At 40.3% G+C, this 20,493-nt stretch overlaps 1 protein-coding gene across 5 annotated transcripts in view; it reads left to right on the top strand.

Moving 5' to 3' along the window:
- The window catches only part of LOC123973064 (diacylglycerol kinase zeta-like), a 117,857-nt gene that overhangs the window by 86,257 nt on the left and 11,107 nt on the right, over positions 1 to 20,493 (top strand). For 4 of the 5 annotated variants that reach the window (XM_046052956.1, XM_046052947.1, XM_046052930.1 and 1 more), the window contains 4 exons: positions 9,514 to 9,600; positions 11,707 to 11,763; positions 14,534 to 14,583; positions 19,184 to 19,224. In XM_046052956.1, the coding sequence (XP_045908912.1) occupies positions 9,514 to 9,600; positions 11,707 to 11,763; positions 14,534 to 14,583; positions 19,184 to 19,224 (235 nt within the window). The remainder of the gene's footprint in view (positions 1 to 9,513; positions 9,601 to 11,706; positions 11,764 to 14,533; positions 14,584 to 19,183; positions 19,225 to 20,493) is intronic. The other variant, XM_046052938.1, reaches the window with a different exon arrangement.

The following is a 20,493-nucleotide window of genomic DNA, read 5'->3' as shown; positions in this document are numbered from 1 at the left end:
GAGGAGAGAGGAGCTCAGTGTAAAGGTGTCGCACAAAATTCTGGCCGTGTACATATACACACTTCGTCTCTAGATTAATGTCTCTCATGAATCTTTTGAAACATTTAACAATGTAATAGTAATAATAGTTGGAGGAGAGTTAAAAATGTTTTGTAGTGAAAAAGTAGCTGCCTGCTCTCATTGGCTGGATGTGGATGTCGAGTGGGCCCATGGCTCCAGATTTTTAGCATGCTAGATATCTGGTTGGCATTGGTGAGCCTCTTTCGTTGAGTAGTTCACACGTAACGATTGGTAAGCACCGATCAATTCTCGATTTGTCCAGCTCACTGACTTGCAAATCGGGCTTATGTTTTTCATTTTTGAAAGAAGATATTTTTGATCAATCTTGTTTTTATAAAGAAAATAATTATAGCTGACCAGTTTGCACCACTAACACAAGTAAGCTGATATATATATTTTAAGGGAAATTGTCTTGTTTCAATAGGGCAAAAATTAAACTGCAGCCTACCGGTAGGCCAATTTCTAACATAATTTAACCATCTAAATGTGAAAAATAGAACCATAGGTTAGATTTTAATTAGAGTCTGCTTCATTGATCACTATGATCTTAAAATTGGAATTATTCTCCTTAGTTCTTGGTTTTCTTGGCCTACTTGTAACCCTCTGAAAATGATGGTGGATCATCTGGCGTGAACATTATCTTTTGAAGGCCGCTGCGGGCTCAGTGGTGTAAATCTTGATATTGCAATGCCTCTGTTCCAGACATGTCATGCTAGCTTACAGGCAAAGGAGCTAAACATTGAGACACCGGTCTCATGCATTAGTTAGCATTAGTGTTGTTGACTGTGTATTGTTGGGGCTGCTTTGACATATAGTATGTTGCTCAAGTTAATAATAATCTGAAATTGTTGTAATTTTTGGCCATTCAAACCAGAATTTAATGTGTTGTTATTGTACTGACAGAACGTTTCTCAGCACCCCCAAGTGTGACTGACTTCCAGCGTCCCTCCCTGCGCGTGTTAAGCAGTGTACGTGGGCTGTGAACCCGCCTGTGCATGTGTAACAACTAGGTCAATAATAATCTTTTTTAAAGAGCAGGAAAATATTGTGGCATTGACTTTACACCAAGTTTTGTTGGTCAATGCTTTCTGCTGCCTCAAGATAGCAACGCGTCTCATTTTAAGACCAACAGTTCCAATGGGGGCGCATAGTTGGGTGCAAGTACATTTGTTTCTTACACAACGTGAGCACTCAGTCGGAAACTAGCAATGACAATTGCGCTGCGCTCTGCTTAATAAAAGGTGGAAGCTAGGGCCCTGAGTCTCGCCTGTCAGGTGGCGGCTGTGTTATGTAATGGAGGAATGTTTTACTTAACACATAAAATAGAGATGCAGAACCAAAACATTGTCTTTCAGTAAAGAAAGCTTTTGTCAATATGCATTATAACATACTTATATGGCTGGTTCTGTGGGAAGAGCTCAGCTCATTCTGATTGGTTGAGCAAGCACATGTTCATTTCGCTGCTTCACAGTTTGAGTTGTCAAGGCTATAGAGCCTGTTAGAGGGCAAAGCCTGCCTGAAGTAGAACTGCATAATTCTGAAGCGCGTGCGTGTACATGTGTTTGGGTGTGTGCATTAGTGCGTGTGTGTGGGTGTATAAATACATGCATAATATTTTCTATCTGTATTTTTCCACAGGTTCGTGGCTTCTGAGAAACAGCCAAGTGTTACTATAATATCAGCAATGGCTGTGTGTGTGTGTGTGTGTGTGTGTGTGTGTGTGTTCTCGGTATGTGTGTCTGTGGATAACAGTTTTTTTCTGCTTGCCTTGCCTCCATTTGAAATCCTTTTAACCATATTTACACACACACACTCACCCAGATTAAATTCTCACCTACAGGAACCTGTTAGAGCAGCTGTCTGTTGATGCTGTTTAAACGCTCGCTCTCTTCAGGCAGACTGAAGAGAAAACAGATGCAGTGAGAGAGGAGAGGATGAAGAGTTTCTCATTTTTCTCTGTTCACTGATTTTTAGGATACGTCTGGTGTTATTCTATTATTATTATTCTTATTCTTATTCTACTCTCTTTTTTCTTATTGTCAGTAAATCCCATCAAAACACCCAAACCAACAATATGCGACACACACAGCTGTGCCGTTGTGCTTGATCCATGTAGTTGTAGTTGGCAAAGGAGTGCCAATTAACATTCAAATGGGCTTGTTCTGAAACAATATTTTACCTTTCGCTCTGTTGCACTTTATTTTAAATAGATTGTTCTAAAACTGTTGTGTAGGCCTACCTAATATAACGAGAGAGATGGCCCCTGTGGACTGAAGTGGTAGTGTTTCCACCGCCTAAAGTCGTAAAGATCTTGATCTGGCGAGAATTTGTTTTGGAAGCAAGTAAAATGCATAGCGATGTCTAATTGTGGTTGTGTAAGATGAACTGTAATGACAATGGTAAAACAAAGTAAATTTTTTTGGGAAAGTTATCAACATGCCCTAGTAATGTCATGTCTTCTTAATAATAAGCCAACACCAAGATATAGGTCTGTAACAAGGCCAATATAAAATGTTGCATTATAAGTCACTTGTCCAAGGGAGGTTACTATCGAGGAGAAATGGACTTGGTAGAAGATATTTGAAGACATTTCACCTCTCAATTTTTTAATTTTTCTCTTTGGTGATCCTGCCCCAGTATCTGCCAAAACCACAAAATATAACTTCAAAAATAAAATTCTCTTGCTTTCATTTTTAAGCAAATGATCTAATGAGAAAAGCTGGATGGAAGAAACAGTTTTCAACAAACCCTTCATAATATCTATTTAAAAGGTTTCACACTCGCTTGAGGTGTTTTAAAACTTTTTTTTAGCCATTGGAATTGCATTGTTGAATAAGTAATGATGTAACTAATATTACATGACAGACCAGCTGTTCTTGCAAAACACTGCAAAACAATTCTAAACAGGGTTTAAACATAAGCCTGCTGAATTTAAGCAGAAATATCTGTAAGTGATCTCCAGCATTTTCCCCAGAGCTGTCAAAAGCATTGCTGCATCCGTTGGAGCAACTCTCTGCTATGAATAAAGAGACCTGTTATTGGCACCCCTCTGTCATCATCTTGCTACGGAAAGCAAGAAATGTGGTCTCACATGAGCTGAAACAAAATAACGCACCCAATAGGCCTTTTTTCCAGACAATATGTTCAAGTAGAGTTTATTTGCCTCAGTACAGTATCCCTGTATATTCCAAAAGTCCAGAAGACGGTCTGAAAGCTCTACCACTCCGCTCTGCAACTGCAGCTACTCACTGCCATAAAGTGGCATTAAGTGTTATATAATATATAGGAAATTTTGATTCATAGCCTTACTACTGTGCATTTTGTTTTTGTTTTTTACAATTTTTACAACTATAGTCACTTAGGAATTCAATACTTAGCTAAAGATACTGAGTTAGTACATCACTGATTGAATAACTAACCAAAGAACTGACCACATGTATTATTATTATTATTGTATTATAACTGCCTATTTGATTGAAATAAATTTAGCTACAGATTGAAAAACTCTAGGCTGTATTTTTGTGCAGGTGCATTTAAGATAATTAAATGCAATTTTGTGTGAATTGGTGCTTCCTTTTTACCAGCTCTGATCACAAACTATTTCATGTTGATTATCAGAGTGATGCTCTTGCTCTTTTCACTGTACAATTATAATGGTAAAAGTATCACAACTAATATGTTTAACTAAAATGTGTCCTTAACAACCCAAACAATTGTGTAAAACTTTTTCATAAAAGCTGTGACAGGACATATACAGTACCACTCACATGCTAATTAATGGCATTTATGAGCATGCCTTGATTACACAGACACAAACAAATGGGAATAAAGCAAAAAATGACTGACTTTTCAAAGAGATATAATTCTCAAACATTGATTATGGAGTTTTAGCACATCACTGCAAGATGCAAATGCTTTTCTTTTTTTGCTTTTTTTGCATGACAAGAAAAGGGAACCAAAAATCATCACACTGGGAAATAATGTATTGTGCAAACATTTTAGGCAGGTGTGGAGAAGTGCTGTAAAGTAAGAATGCTTTCAAAAATAGACGTGTTAATAGATTATATTTATCAAATAATAAAATACAAAGTGAGTGAACAGAAGAAAAATCAATATTTGGTGTGACCACCCTTTGCCTTCAAAACAGCATCAATTCTTCTAGGTACACTTGCACAAAGTCTGGGATTATTTTAGTAATATCGCCAGATGTATGATTAAACAATTATACCAAACAGATGCTAATGATCACCAATTTAATATGTAGGTTGAAACACAATGTCTTAACTGAAACAGAAACAGCTGTGTAGGAGTAATACAACTGGGTGGGGAACAGCCAAACTCAGCTAACAAGGTGAGGTTGCTGACGACAGTTTACTGTCAAAGTCATACACCATGGCAAGATTGAGCACAGCAACAAGACACAACGTGGCTATACTGCATCAGCAAGGTCTCTCATAGGCAGACATTTCAAGGCAGGCAGGGGTTCCCAGATGTGCTGTCCAAGCTCTTTTTGAAGAAGTACAAAGAAACAGGCAACGCAGTGGTTGGCGCATAGATAAGATGCTTGCCGTTGGTGTGGGAGACCTGGGTTTGATTCCCACTGTGAGACATCCACCATTGTGTCCCTGAGAAAGACAACCCCTAGTTGCTTCAGAGGCGTGCGACCGCTGACATGTATAGCAATTGTAAGTCGCTTTTGGATAAAAGCGTCAGCTAAATGAATAAATGTAAACGTAGTACCGCTCAGTGTAGCTGGTCGTCATTGCACAAACTGCAGCGACGTAATTTTCAATGTGACAAACACACCAGCGACCCACACAGCTCTCTTTTTTAAGTTAAAACGTTTCGACATTCCTCCTGTAAAGACCGATAAGCGGTATGAAAACCTTCCAGCTGTGTTTTACTCTGCCGTTGTTGCTGCAGCGGTCTGTGTGACGGCGGGAGCAGAGGGCTCTGTGAGACAGACAGACAATATCAAGAAATACAAACACACTAAATACTCTCTAAACTAACAGGGTATGCAACCAACAGCAAATCGAACTGATCACTGTCTCACAGTCGCCACGAACTGTCGACACATAAGGTGTTTATAGTCCAGCTGGCGTTGATTGAAGAGTTCTGACTGGTAGGTTCGGTCGGATCACAGCCACACCAATAACAGACGCCAGCGAACAGCAACCGGGAAGTAGGTGGTCTCAGCTCCAGAGGAACCAATGCTTGACAGGGAATCAAACAGCTAGGTTTGCATGTCAGAATCACTCATAGGAACACAACAATTAATATACACTAAGGCAGCCAGCGGCGGCCGTAACAATACGAAAACTGTAAAATATAAAACTTTCTGTTGCTGGCCTCTGTCTGGCGCGCGCAATGATGATGCAGTGAATAGTGACTATTCTCTCTCACCAATCCGCCTCAGCTCGCTTGGAACCTCGACGGAGGTGATACGAAAAAAAGTACCTGGAAGCAGGTACAGGTACAACTTTTCCACAATGGAAAGCCAAACAAAGGCGAGTCGAGCTGGTACTATGCGGTGGAAAAGGGGCTTTACTTCCCTTCGTATTCAGAAGAGGTCCGGCAGTGCCATCAGCTCAGAGCTGCAGAAAACAGTGGGAGCCTGGGACCCATCTACTGTCCGTAGAAGTCTAGTCAGAAGTAGCCATCATGGAAGACTTGCTACGAATTAGCCAAACCTCCGACATGGAAAGATGGCTAAGCAACTCAACTATGCACAAAAACACAGGGACCGGGTGCAGAAAAATGGCGGCAGCAGGTGCTCTGGACTGATGAGTCAATTAGAAATATTTGGCTGCAGCACAAGGCAGTTTGTTGAACTGTTTACTCACTTTGCATTTTGTTAATTGATGAATAAAATTAACGTGTCTATTTTTGAAGACATTCTAACGGCACTGCATTTCTGCCACACGTGCAACTTTCCAAAAACTTTACACAGTACTCTATTTTACTTACTTATTAAAATGCTCTTTACACTGATATTCCATCAGGTGTTTCCTTTGAAGTACTCTCTGGTTGTTTTATTCAATCTTAATGTTGTTGGCAAAAAGAACAATTGAAAAATCAGATTGAGTAATTTGTCATCACCTTCTTAAATGAGCCCAAGAAATATGTTTTCTTATATTATGGTAGCTCATAAACAACTGTACATCGGTACATCCCTGATAAAGACCCTGATAAATCTGTAGCTGCATATCCCCAGACATATGTCATTTTGTGATTCTGATGATCTTAAATAGACTAATCTTTTTTCACAGGATCACTGTATGCCTGTAAACATGAATGTGTTTACTTCAGTTTACAAAAACATTGACAACAGAAAGCAATGTCATGTTATTACATTAAGTGCTTTAAACATGTCTCTGTGGTCCTGATCACATAATGTAATGTGTTTACTCATTAGCCTCAGTGCTCTTTTGTACCATTTTAGTAATGAATACTAATTATTAGAATAAGTGGGGATGCTTCACTGACAGCATCACTGAAGTTAATTGACCCTTGACAACAGATATGAGTGTATGAGCCAAGTCATCCGAGTTTCATTGTCTGACGTGTCGTAAAAATTAACACATCTATTATCATCTATTGAAACAGCAGCGCAGACAATGTGACATAAACACTTAAAGGATCATAATATTTCTCCTGGCATTTGAGCTGCTGTTTAAAATCTGAACATAAATATAAAGATAAGAATACAGAATAGAAAGAGGGAGTAAATGAAGTGCGAATAAATAAAGTAACAGGTACAAAATGAGAATTGTCAGAGCAACGCTACCTGCTGATCCTAACAGCACTTCCCTTTGGCTATATGTGTGTGTGTGTGTGTGTGTGTGCACGCGCGTGTGTGTGTGTGTGTGTGTGTGTGTGCATGTGTTGGCGGGCTGATTTGCAATGCTGAGTGCACTGAGTGGGAGGATGAGGAGGAGAGATGAGACCGAGAGGCAGGGGCAGAGTGAGGGAGAGATGGTTTTAGGAGAAAGATAGTCAGAAAAACAGTGGATGGAGAGAGAACTGGAATACATGTCAGAGCACTCAAGAGTCACACCAATCTACTGTACTTAGACGCGCACACACACTCGCGCAAACAGTGTAGCAGTTTTCCCACGCAGGGCCAGAGGTGAGCGTTATTCCTCCCACTGTAATTACCTCTTTCTCTTCTGCGTCTCTCTATCCCTCTGTCTCTCTGACAAACACACTGAAAGACACCTACACACAAAACATTTTGTTTTTTCAAATGATTTCTGAGCTGATAGCTTCACATACTGTCTGTTTACCCTTCAGCGTCACATGAAAATCTGTTAAGGCAGACACATTCACACTCCGGAGGTCAGGGAGATGTTATGAAATATTTCAGAAAAGACATTTTGACACATAAATATGGCAAAGATTTATTTCCAATATATTTTGATTGTATTATAGAGCTTATATTTAGTTAATTGACTGTTGACAACACAAACAGAGAGGAAACAACCTTAACAAGCGGAGAAAACTGAACTTAACAAAATGTTTGACTTTATCGTGGATTTATACTTTACTTTAGGGTGATGGTGAGTCTCATTTGTCAATGTGGAAAGTTTAAACAGTTCCTCTGCAACTGATCAAACTCAGTCTGCTGATGAAGCAGGTGATACAGTCAAAAGCTCCAGAACAAGAGTGTATGTGGCTCTTGAGTCGAGACTGAGTTGTCAACAACAAAATAGGGCAAATGGACTTGATTGAAGATTCTCGAAGACGTCCTCATCCGAGAGGCTTCTTCAGTTCTGACCATAGACTGTATAAAAGAAGTACACGTAGTCATCGTGACGTCACCCGTTGGTTTGTGGACTGCTGTTTTGAAGCCTTGAGTTTGGCCGATTGGGCGCCGCCATGTTGATTTTTTGCAGCCAGGAGGTGCCCGGAAGTGACCACATTTGGACAAGACGGTGGCGCTAACGGCCGTGTGTGGAGCTAGGTGCATCTGTAATTCATGTTAACTGTCATTTTAACAGGGCTTACAATTTTGTTTAGCAAACAACAGTCTTAAAACAAAATGTGCTCACCAGAGAAAGTGAACCAGAGCCAACTCCTAATAAGCTTTTTCAACGGCGCTGGTCGCCATGGTAACGACTTCACAGATGCAATCTCAGATAATCCCGCCCTGAAGCATACTCTGCTTTATGGTCTATATTCCTGTAAATGGGAGCATAATTTACTAAATGAACATCATGTTGTATTGAAGAAGACATGAAACTAGATTTAGACCTCAAACTCATTATGAAGGTGTTTACTGAGGTAATGAATCAGCTGAGAAGAAGCGTCATTGTACCATTTTTTTCTAATGAAGCCGGACTTCTTTTTGCAACCAGAAGAGTCGCCCCCTCCTGGCCGTTCAATAGGTTTAAGGGACTTGCGCATTGGATCAGGTCTCAGACTGGAAGCTTTCTGCTTGGTTCTGACTCACTGAACTGAAACTCAGCTATTTAACCTCTGTGGGGGCGTTGCCAAGATAATCGATACTGCTGGTTTGTTAATGCCCCTGGCTGGCTGTTGTAACGACAGTCGTTTGGTCGTTGGAGTCACCCGAGGCCAAGTCTGAACGACCATCGTTGGCATCCTCACCTGAGGCCAAAAGTGAACGTTTGTTTAGTTTCCTGGGAAGAGATGAAGAGACAGCATTGTAAGTGGGGGGATATGTGGTGTCGCAGACCTCCTCTTCTGTTCAGCGGTTTCTCAACGTGGGTGTAAATGTTGAGAAACCTTCGCTTGATCAGGTCTTTTCGTGCTTTACTAGCAGATGATCACAGCTTGTGTCTGCTTGGTGTGACTAAAGTAGGCTATACTGTGCACCTGGAAATAACTCAAACAATAAACTCAGTAAAATCTTTCTAGGTGTTCTCCTTTTCTCTGACAGTGCCCAAATCTCACCCACGCTCATTATCTCAGTGTTCAACTCTGTATCTAGCTAGGATTCAAATATACCTGATACTTTAATCTAAAGAGTTGTCGCTCAGAGATTTGACATTCAGAGGCAGGCAGGTATCACTAAAGTGGTTTCAAAATACAAAACTAGCTTACAGAAGGTCATTAAGGGTGACTGCAAGTGCATTATGTGAAAATCTGTTGCATTACAAGTTCAGAGTTGGTACTTCCTCTTGATACACCGTATATTCATTTGAATAACCTCACAAGGATGTCAAAATAAGATTCTCTTTTAGGCAGAAATGTTTATTAAAAATGTAACAGTTAGGGAAAGATATTTCTATAGAAGAAAATAGTAAGGTCTTTGAGGAGGAATTGACAAACCACATGGTTCACATCCTCTACAGAACATCTCCGGGGCTGTCTGGAGACCTCAGCGAATCTCTGAACTCAGTACAGGAAACATTCAGACCTGGCTGTAAGATGCCTCTGACTGAGCTGAAGTTTGCTCACTGACTTTGTTTCCTCTGTGTTCTGCAGTGCTTTTTCCCAGAGGCAGCGAGTGAACAGTGACAGCTCTGCTGCTGACGCGTTAACCCACACACCTGTGGCCAGCAAACTCAGCAGGTATACACACGCTCAGTAGTGTGTTCGTCTGTGTGTGTCTGTGTTATCTTAACGTGTTCGAGCTGTTGGTTGTATCTTTTTTTTTTTGTTTTTATCAGCATATAAGTGTTTGTGTCTGATGGTTGTATCTAAAACATTTGAATAACTATATTGGTCTGCTAAACACTAAGTGTGAGCCAGTTGTCCTTGTGACACAATTACTTGGTAGGTATAATACTGGACCAGAATCTTAAAAACATGGAAAATGGGCCAATAAACTTATATATATATATATATATTTTACTCTGTATAATCTTAACAAGGTGGGTACTGAGGCGTAGCTCCTGGACATTTGCTCAGTCCAACACAACACTAATGTTTAGCCCTACGTTTACGTCACAGCTTGCCTCTCATTTCCTTCGCAGCACGCTCTCATTCCCTGTCTTCTGCATTACTCCCTCTATCCGTCCCTGTAATATTTAATAATATTGAATTGGTATCCGGTGAGCAAACAAGCGGGCAGATATTGTGGTGGGTGACAATCGCGGTCAAGTAACACGAGTAATGATCCGCGCGGTTACAATTTCCCATTAGAAAAGAAGAAGCCGTTCAATGTTGCGATTGTCATTTCTGGTAAGTGCGTCGCATCCTTAGTCCATTTGCAACAACACTGTCCTGTTAAAATGTACGCACAACGTAAGTAAGTACACAATATACACTGTAAGTTAGTGTACTAACGGAAGTACCCGAATTGTGACGCAGCTTATGTTCTCTCCTTCAACTCTCCAGACCTGCCATCCTCATGCGTCCACCAGATGTCCTCAGACTTTCCTTCCTTTCCTCATCACCTGACTGCCCCACCCATTCACACACCTGTGCCCACTGCTAGTCAGCTATGCAGTCACCTGAACTCCCCCCTCTATCTCCTCACCTGCATGTCATTTCCTTGTCATGCCATTCACCATTAATACTGGTCTGTTGCCTTTGTTCCTTGCCCTATCATCTAGTGTGCACAGCCTGGCTGTCCAGCCCTCTGTTTACCTGTTTGTGTGTCTGTTTTGGACCTTTTCTGCCTGCTCCTTGTTTGATCAGTTTGCCGTTTGGACTGCCTTCTCTGGTTTTGACCCTTGCCTGTCTCACCATCCCATAAGCCTTTGTACCTCCACTTATGTAATAAAATCATGAACATGTCATTTAGCCCAGCCTCCGCCGGCTTCATTTGGATCCTTCTCCTGTTACCCTGCTTGCACCAACCATGACAGTTTATTCCTTTTAAAAATGGTGTCTTACTAAAAACTCATTGCATCATTTTTTTGCTATTTTTTCTTTGAACTTTAAGGGTGCTTTCTCTGATTTGGTTATAAGTATAAAATAATACCCCCAGATCCCCAAAATGCTTCCCAGCTCGTTTTTGGTCTGAAACTCAACACTGTTCAGTTTAATCACTCCTGTCCCTGCCTGAACCTGCCATGTCTAACTCGGAGTTGTAGTCCCGGTTGGAGCTGCTGTAAATCACCTTGGGACTGTATTCGCTGTCGAGTTCAGAGGCTGTGTTCGGTGCTTGTCCCATGTTCAGTATGAGGTTGCTGAGCCCTCTTTGGTTGCCTGCTCACTCAGCTCAGGTTGAAGTGCTCCTTCTGGTGGAACTCCCTGGCAGCATGCCCTGCTGGGTCCTTTGCCCCAGGCCTGAAAACATCCTCCTCCTATTGGGCCAAAGCTCCTGTGCTAGAGGTGTAAACAAACCAACACTCCCCTAGGTGTCCTGAGCTCACAGTCTGGCAAGCGTCAGCTAATATACACTAACAAGCTAATGGCAGAGCCATAGATGTATAATAAAGCCTTCTGAGTTCTCATAATACATCCATGGGCAGAGCCTACAGTTAGCAGCGGAGCTCCAGTAAGCAACTTCCAAGTGAGAAAATGTCCGTGTTGCAACAATCCCCTGATACGTTTGTCCCATGTGTAACTTCAAAGAACAGCTCCCAAATGGAGTTTGAGGTTGTTGTTTTTTTTCTGTGACTAACTGACCAATGAAAACTCTTGTCATCAACTAACACTTAAGTCTGCTATGAATTGTTCCTATACTTCTTGTTTGTCATCATGCTGTAATTGGTTTGTGTTTTGCAGGGCGGGTTGCATCCATCGTTCCAACACCACTGCGGCTGATTTTAAACCAAGACTGAGGTCAGTACACTTACAGACATATATTTGTACTGTTTTTTAATCAATAAGTCATCAATACATCACAGGAGATAAATATTAAACACTGTTGTCCTCATCATTAACCTGTAACACTACTTAATCTACCACAAGAGACAATCTTACATGCCAATGTGTGAGAAAGCTGCTGTTTGATGTCTTTGTCTGAGAGTGTGTTCAACCATGGCCGTAAATCTCATCTAACAATAGGGGGGGACAGTAAACTTTTGAAGGGGAAATAATACTGCCAAAATTGTATTTTTATAGGATACGTGTACACAGAGGGAAGTTTTGCTATTATTTTTCTGGCCAACAACACAAAGCAATAGTTGTTTAAATATGACTTAAGGTCATAGGTTCACCACGTGGCCATATTATCCTAAATAACTTGCGTCCTCTAGGCTACATGGTAATTTAGGTTTCTTGTGGGATAGAGGATGTCTCTCACTATAGCCTAATATCGGTTCACACAGGATTATTGCTGTAGTAAGAGATGCGCAGATGATTATTTTTCATGGCTGATTCCAATTACTGATTTTTTCTTTTAAAAGGTCTGACCTGCCGATTCTAATTTTGACCAATTTACGGTTTTATTTCGTTCTAAGATCTATAACTGACTACACAAACATTTTTGTAACTATTTTTTGGAAAAATCTATTTTAATTAGGATCCCCATCAGCACCAGTATAAATGTTAGCTATTCACTGGTGTCAATTGTATGGTCATAATGAAACATTGATTATAAAATAACATTAGCATTTTCACTGGAAGGAGCTGAAATAAATTGCACACCATTTTAATTCTACTTAATTCTCCAATTTATTTGTGTGTTTAATCACAAACCACAGTAAGCTAATCTGCTTTCTTTTCCCATCAGACACACAAGCACACTCCTACACCTGTCTGTCTCTCTCTGTCTGCTCTGACTTTACTTGTCAGCAGTTTTTTTTAAAAGAACTCCTGTTTCATACTTTTCACCCGCGATTCCGTTTTCACAGATGAGCCATGTGTGGAGGAGGCTTGTTGTTAATTAACGATAAAGACCACCGTGGTATGAATGACATCGTCACCAACAGCTGTGTTTACTGTTGCTTTACCTGCTCCCTGCTTTACAAAATCCACAGCGTCTCTTTCTGTATGTTTCTCTGCAGATGTAGTCATCGTTGCGTCTCCTTCACTCTCGTGAATAACTTCCACACACCTAAGACATGTTTCAGCCTGTGTGTGTGTGGCTGTGACATGAGGCTACAGTCTGTGCACACATGTGAAACACAACGCATCGCAGCCTGTTTGTAACGTTCAACGTGACCGGCAGAAAATTGGATATTTGACACTGCTCGGCCACCGGTCACCGGTCAGAGCAGAGTAAGCCAAACAAAACGGCCTATTTCAGTCCCCAGCAGATCAATCTGCGCATCTCTAGCTGTAGGAGGTGACTTACAATCCAATAAGTTGTTAAACAAGCTACCGGAAATGTTATAATAACATAGTGCGCTCATAGAAAAATAATCTGTTATCATAACTTTTTGTCATGATTAATGACTCAGCTGCAGGCTATTAAAGACAAAAGTTCATCCAATGTTTAAAGTGCATAAAATAGCCCTGCAGTCTGCTTAACATTACTGGAGCTTCCGAAGGATTTGAACTGGTTTTCTCCGACCGGACTCCTGTGAGGGAAAGCAGGCTGTGCAAACCATTGTCAGTCACGGGAGGGGGGACTCAAAATGTTTCTAAACTTAAAACGCACTTTAATTGCCCTGTTTGTGTTTGTATTGTTTTACTATTTACACAATTATTCTAAGTATATATCATATTATTTGATGGTTTTTAAGGGGTGGACACCCCCAGTCCCCACCGGGATTTCCGCCTATGTGTTCAACTAAAACGTTTCATTCATTAACCCCTGCGTGAAGTTCTTGAGATTCTCTGTGTGAGTCAAGTCTCTATGTCACACCCCTCTGCTCATTAAAACATGCTGGTACTCATTAAAGCGAAACACTACTCTGCTCATTAAAACACTATCGCACTGGCAAAATGAGTACATGTAGTTTTAACAGTTTAACAGGCCTGTGTGTGTGTGTGTGGCCATGCATGAGGTTGGTGTTGGTGTCACGTGTTTTCCTGTATGTATTTCCACCAAATTATCTCCACAGTTCTAGATATGCGCTGTGTTAAGTAATGCAGTGTTTGTGATGGACAGTATGGTTGATAATTAAGTAATTAATCCAAGCATACGAATTTACAGTTTCTTTAGGAGAGGTAGGAAAACTGACAAAACATGCAACAAAACATTAATCATCTAATTTATGGGAGCATTAAAACCCAAGACGCAATGCAAGATCTGAACTAATAAACTATAAACTATGTAAACTAAGTAAAGAGGGTGTTGAATTGAGCTCCTAACCACAATCTTCCACAGAGGAGTATGAGAGGTTGTCATGTTTATTCTTTTCATAGTTTCTCATCATTTGTATTTTGTCTTTTTTTCTCAGCACCAAGCCCACAAATATTGGCAAATATTTAAGATATATGCAGTAATTTCTTAAAACACTGTAGTTTGTTAACAAATGTTAGTCAAACAGGAGAAAATAGTGCATTGAAGATTAAGGTCATGTAAGTGTTTGAGCATGATTGTGTGTGTATGAGAGAGTGAGAATTATAGGTTTTAAGCACTGCAAATGGCTGTAAATGTAGACAGAACAGAAACCTTAAGTGGTTGAACAGCTCTTCTGTCTGTGTTGGTCTCGCTCCCCAGACAGGAAAAGAGCCAAAAGATGAGTGAAACAGTGAAGGAGAGAGAAAAAGGTAATACACACACACACACACACATATTTCTGTGTCCTGTAGGTAGTTTGTCGGACATGTCTGTTACAGTTTGATATTTGATTTAAATATTAATTTAAATTTCATCACACTGAACTGTACCATATAGCTGACAGGTGTGTGTGTGTGTGTGACGGAAGAAGTGAGACAGCTTCTGTGTCTCCAGCGTTTTCTTCTCTGACACATATTTTCTGTCTCTTTCCGCTCCCTTTGCATGCATGTGTGGGAGCCTGAGCTTTCTTTTTTATTGTCAGCTTCACTGTGGTTTTATTCTCGGTGGGAACTTGCGTTTTCTGGTTCAGTTGTGTCTCTTTTTCGGCGGTGAGTTTGCCAGCAGGTTTGCGTTTGATTCCCATTTCAGTGTTTTGCATTTTGAGCTGAACACAACCCAGTTCTTGCTGTCAGTGATTAAAGGCACTATGGAAATGGGTCCCATTCTGCAGCAACAGCAACTAATACAGTAGTACTGTTATTTCTGAAAGAGCCAGGCTGACAGACCTCAGTCGAAAGCCTTCCCTACAACTTTTGACTGTTTAGCATACGTACATAAATTTACATCTTTTAAGGATAAGCCCGTTTTTTTCCAATTTGGGTCTTATTTTTGTAGTTTTGTCCATCATTTCTGTCAGTTAATCACCAAATAAATAGCTGCTGTATAGGAAAACTTTACTATCACATTATTATCCTTTAAGCCTGATAGCGTCTTAGCTTTTCAAAGTCTTGGCTATATTAACCCTCAACCCTTTTAGCATTGTGTCTGTATTACCTGTAAATGCCTTAAAATAGATTTAAACACCCTCACCATCACATTATTACCAAATCTTGAAAGGATTCAATACTAAGTAATAATACAAGGGTCACCTTAAACCACAAACTAATTGTATGTAGTTCAGTTTCCAAAAGGAAATGTAATACCTGGGGAAATGCATGCATCAACCGCCATATTGTCTGTCAAGTAAACATGGAGGACTGCGTTTAAAATACAAAGAATCAACTTGTTGATCCATTGAGGCAAATCTTATAGGTTTCAATAATTTTCTCTTAGAATGCTAAGTATAAGTGATTTTACTGTGAGTAATCCATCAGCTTATCACATTTCCCAGTGGCTATTTCAGATTTCTAGCACCTTTGAAAAGTTCTGAAGGACATTCAAAATAGTCTGTGGCTTGTATGACACGCCTCTGAAATAGCTGTAGGGAAATGTGAAATAAGCGACGAAAGGTTGGTCGCCGGGAACGCGCACACACTCCAGCAAACGCTTTATTGTGAGCATGTGAAACAGCCTCTTCATAGCTAATTTGTTGAAGAGGATAAGAAAACAAATGTCCACCCATGTAGGGTTCAAACACACAACCCTTAGATTGAGACTCCCCTGCTCTACCAACTGGGCTAACCAAGCACACTAAATTATTTTCTTGGGATCTTGAATTAATTGTGCCGTTATATTATAATGTCAGTAAAACCATGAACGAGGTAATATTGACCGTGATGCGATGAATGACGTCACCAGGACCATGGTGATGTATGGTGTCACAATGAGCAGGACGATGTAGCGCTCACCAGAAGCAACAACCATGACAGCACTTATGGAAAGCAAAGAATATGACAGGACCTGCGAATGTGACTTAGCAATGGAACTAGTACAGTGCTTGTTCACAAAGCTGATGTGATGCCTCCCTGTGCTTTTTAGACAGCGCAGTGCTTGTTCACAATGTATGTCTCATATTGAACTTTGAACTTCATAAAACTCTTACAACTCTGTTTCATTCACTACCATATCGGAGCATTTAAAGCCCTGCCCCCGCGAGCGCACCCCGCCCTCGCTGTTGCAGAACGGAGCGGCTCACTCTGAAGATGTCGTGTGTTAAAATTGCTCTAAATGACGCACTGCACTCCCTTGGGCCCACAGCAACACACCCGCCACGTGTGAGGTCGATTGGATGAGCAATTCCCGACATAATCGAAATACAAACACACAGACACAGATTCCTGCCTTTATTAGAGAGATGCATGATGATGTAGTAATAGCAAATACCATCCACATCATGGGGATCTTTGTCCTGCCAGTCGAGAGTGTAGGTTTATTGCTTGTGTTTTATCCTGGAAACAAACACAGATGACTAGCAGGACATATCACTCCACCACGCAAGGTAACAGACTGTGGACACATAAATGAAATATGTTCTAAAAAGCCAGAATTTGGAAGATACCCACTTGTCTAACTCAGACTGCTAAAGTCCATCTCTTTAATGTCTTAGTGAGCGTAAGTTAGTAAGATAGACTAGAATCTGAAGCTATCCCTTAAATACTTTGCTGTTTTTTTGGAAGCCCTTAGCTGCTCCCAGTAGCGTTCTCATTGAAATGAATGAGGAGACTGCATTTTTTTGACACAGCAGTATTCTCAGTCTGAACACAGGCAATCCGAGAAACTGACAAGTTCACTGAATGTGCCCCGAACGCTTGTTGACTACGATATGCACAGCAAGGATGATTTGCATAATTTGTTTTGTAAAGAAGTAGATTTAGCCATGGAAACATTTAAATGAAATCTGTCTTGCTTTCTCTTCTTTCTTTCTGTCTAACATAACATGGATCTTCTATTCCTAACACAGACACCCGCCCTCTCTCTTTCATACACACACACACACACACACATGCAGATCAGTCCCATAAGGGTCAGACAGGTTGACTACGTCAAACTGACAGAGCGAGAGAGAGAAAGAGAGAGAGAGAGATCCCCAATTTATGAGTCTGAGAGAGAGAAGGGGGGGCAGGTCTTTGCAGTCTTTGCATAGCCCCTATGGTTTCATAAATCTCCTCTCCTCATCTTCCTTCCTCTCATGGCTTAAGACGGGCTCCATTTTCTCTGGTTTACTTAATTCCTTCCCTGGGCTAAATTCATTTAATTCTTACATACAAAGTGTGTGTTTGGTTTTGTGGTTTGTGTGTTGTCTTTGATTTTGTTTTTAAATAGGTTTTTGAAGCCCCCCCCCCCACACACACACACACACTCACACACACACTCACACTAAGCCTAACATAACTGGATTAGGACTCAGCCATAGAGAGAGAGAGAGAGAGAGGGAGTGAGAGTGGGTATTGAGGTCAACCTAATAAACATTCCTCTCATATGTCAGCCTGGCTTCAGTGACACACAGTATGTGTTTCAACCAATAACCAATGATAGAACATGATATATTTGAAATGGTTTTGATGAGGATTTACTTGTAATGGCACTGTATATATACGGCTCGCCTCCTTGTTGTTTCTGTCCATGTTTTTATTAGAACGTGAAAGTGTGCGGTATCACACATCAAACAACTGCATCTGTTTCTGTAGTTTCGTCAAATATACAAAACAATAAGAAGAAACAATTATCTCTCTCTTTATCTATCTACATCTCTGTCAATTCAATTTAATTTAATGGGGCTTTACTGGCATGGAAAACAGTTAAAAAATAAGAGAGAGCGAGAGATGGAGGAAAGAGAACACAGTATGTAAACACACTGAAAAAAACTGAAATACAACAATAATAACAACAATAATAGGACCAATCATAATTGTAGCAATGGGTGTCGAGCAGGAAAATCAGGGGACCACATATCCAGGCTCCACAGCTCTGGAGCCAGAAACACCTGCAGAAAGCGACACAAAGAGAGAGGAGAGGGACGAGAAAGCTCTAAACCACGGGAGAGGGAAGAAGTCGAGTTAGTAACATGCATTAATTGGATAAGAATGCATACAGATGGAGAGGCAGAGATGGAGAGAGGAGCCCAGTGCATCATGGGAAGTCTGGCTTCACTGATATAAATGTGCAGGACAAAATAAAAGACACACCTGTCAGTATAACGCAATACAATTCAACCGCATCACAAACTAAATCCTCCAAAAAGATCATACAGTTGAATTGTTCATACTGTAATAGTTTCCAATAGCAACAATTGAACTGCCGTGGTTACTCATTTTTTAAATTTTGCAATAGTAAGTTATTCTAATTTCTTAAGCCTGATAAATCCTGATCGGTGCATTGAGATATGTGACCTCACTTCACCCACCTCTTTAGTGAAATAACTAAAACTGTATGAAAAACCTCTCCATCAGTTGACTGACTGGATTATGGGAGCTCATTAATCCTGTGAGTCACAGCCTCCTTTCCATGTCACCATTTACAACATGAGATACAAAAGTGTTGTCACAATACCTAAATTACGACTGTGATATGATACCTTCCTAAATATGTCCAAACAAATACTAAAACCTGTAAGTAATGGAGTTATGGCCTTATTATTATTATTATTATTATTATTATTATTATTAGGGTCCTAAATCTTCTTCTGTCTAAATCTTCTACTGTCTTTTGTCTTCTTGCTACAGCTTAACCAGATGTCACTTTATATTTTTGTAACTCTGGCACTCTTTTATCTGCAGCCTGATGTTTTCGTGTGATTGCTTGTTATCATAAGCTCAAAATCTTCTTTGTTGTCTCTGATTTGTCTGTTCGAAAACACACTAAGCAGAGAAGGCCACATGCTTGTTCTTTGTCTAATAGTCTCTCTGTCTCTTTCTCTTTCTGTCATGCTAGAGATGTTGATCGAGTGTGTGAAGAACAAGGATTTGAAGAAGGTGAGTGACAATCAAATCAATAATTAATGTTTCAAAATTCATCCATCACAGATATGGTTTTGTCTGAAAGCTTTAGGCTACTTTGGAGACTTTAAGTATACCGCAGACCTGTTTATTGTCTACACTGTAACAAATTTCTCACACAATTTCAAGAAAACTTAGAATAGGGCAGAGTGACCAGATGTGAACAGGTGAAATTTGGGACAGAGGAGTTGGCAGTAAGCGTGGCCTCCAGTACATTCAGTGTCAAGGAACTGTAAAGTCGGGACAACTGCTCGTAATTCGGGACTGTCCCGAATTTTCCCTAGAATAGGTGGGGGTTAATGAAGACAACCCAGGCCCATCGAAAAAACTCCTATTATTTATTTCTAAAATGAGTACAAGTACAATTAATTAAAAATGGTACTATTTAAGAAGTTAAAGTTTTAGCATGGAGTCTGCTATCACAACATAGGGGTCCATTTGGGTCCATTTTTGCTTTTGGGTATTTGATATTTTCAAATCAAGGTGAATCAGCTAAATGTCCAAACCACAGATGGTTGTTAAAATTTATGAAATTTGTTTCCTGTTTATATGTAGCCAAGCCAGTAGCAAGGGTACAGGTGTGTTGTGGGAGGAAATTTTAGGATTTTCCAGAACCTGTTTGGAACACTCTTACAAAATGAGGGTGTTTATCTTTAAAATCACAGTAATAAATTATTTTGGACGGATCAATGGAACAACAATGGAAAATGTGAAAGATGTCGCTCGAGTGAAGGAACATGAAAGAAGTTGGATAAACCAAATTTTACGGTTTATTAAGTAAATAAACGACAACAAAAAATAGATTAAGTGGTGCCAGCAGAGTCTGCTGGCAGAGAGAGAAAGTGTGGGAGTTGGAGGAAGGGCCTTTTGTAGGTGAATCAGGTGCAACAGATTGTATAGGATGAGTTAGTTGATTGGGTGCTAACAGAAGCCAAGTACACACAAAAAACCACACATTTCCCAACGATACACTAGCTGCTGAGCACCAAACAGCAGACAGACAGACTAGCTGGTGAACATGGTGAAGCAAATAGCAGCTAAAGAGACAGATAGAGTTGGTGGTGGAGACCAAAACCATAGGCTGGACATAAACAAGACTAAATGAATACTAACGTTTCTCTGCATCTGCATGATGTATAAATAGGCGATGGTTTGTTAACACATTTTCCATCAACTATAGCTTTAAGTGAAATGAAAAGTGCTGTAGTATTCAGTTGAAATATTGCCACACATTTATCTTGTTTT

This window comes from Micropterus dolomieu, linkage group LG01 (genome assembly GCF_021292245.1).
Source record: "Micropterus dolomieu isolate WLL.071019.BEF.003 ecotype Adirondacks linkage group LG01, ASM2129224v1, whole genome shotgun sequence".
NCBI lineage: Eukaryota > Metazoa > Chordata > Actinopteri > Centrarchiformes > Centrarchidae > Micropterus > Micropterus dolomieu.
Note: the sequence above shows the minus strand (reverse complement) of the source record. Positions and strands in the feature narration are given on the sequence as shown.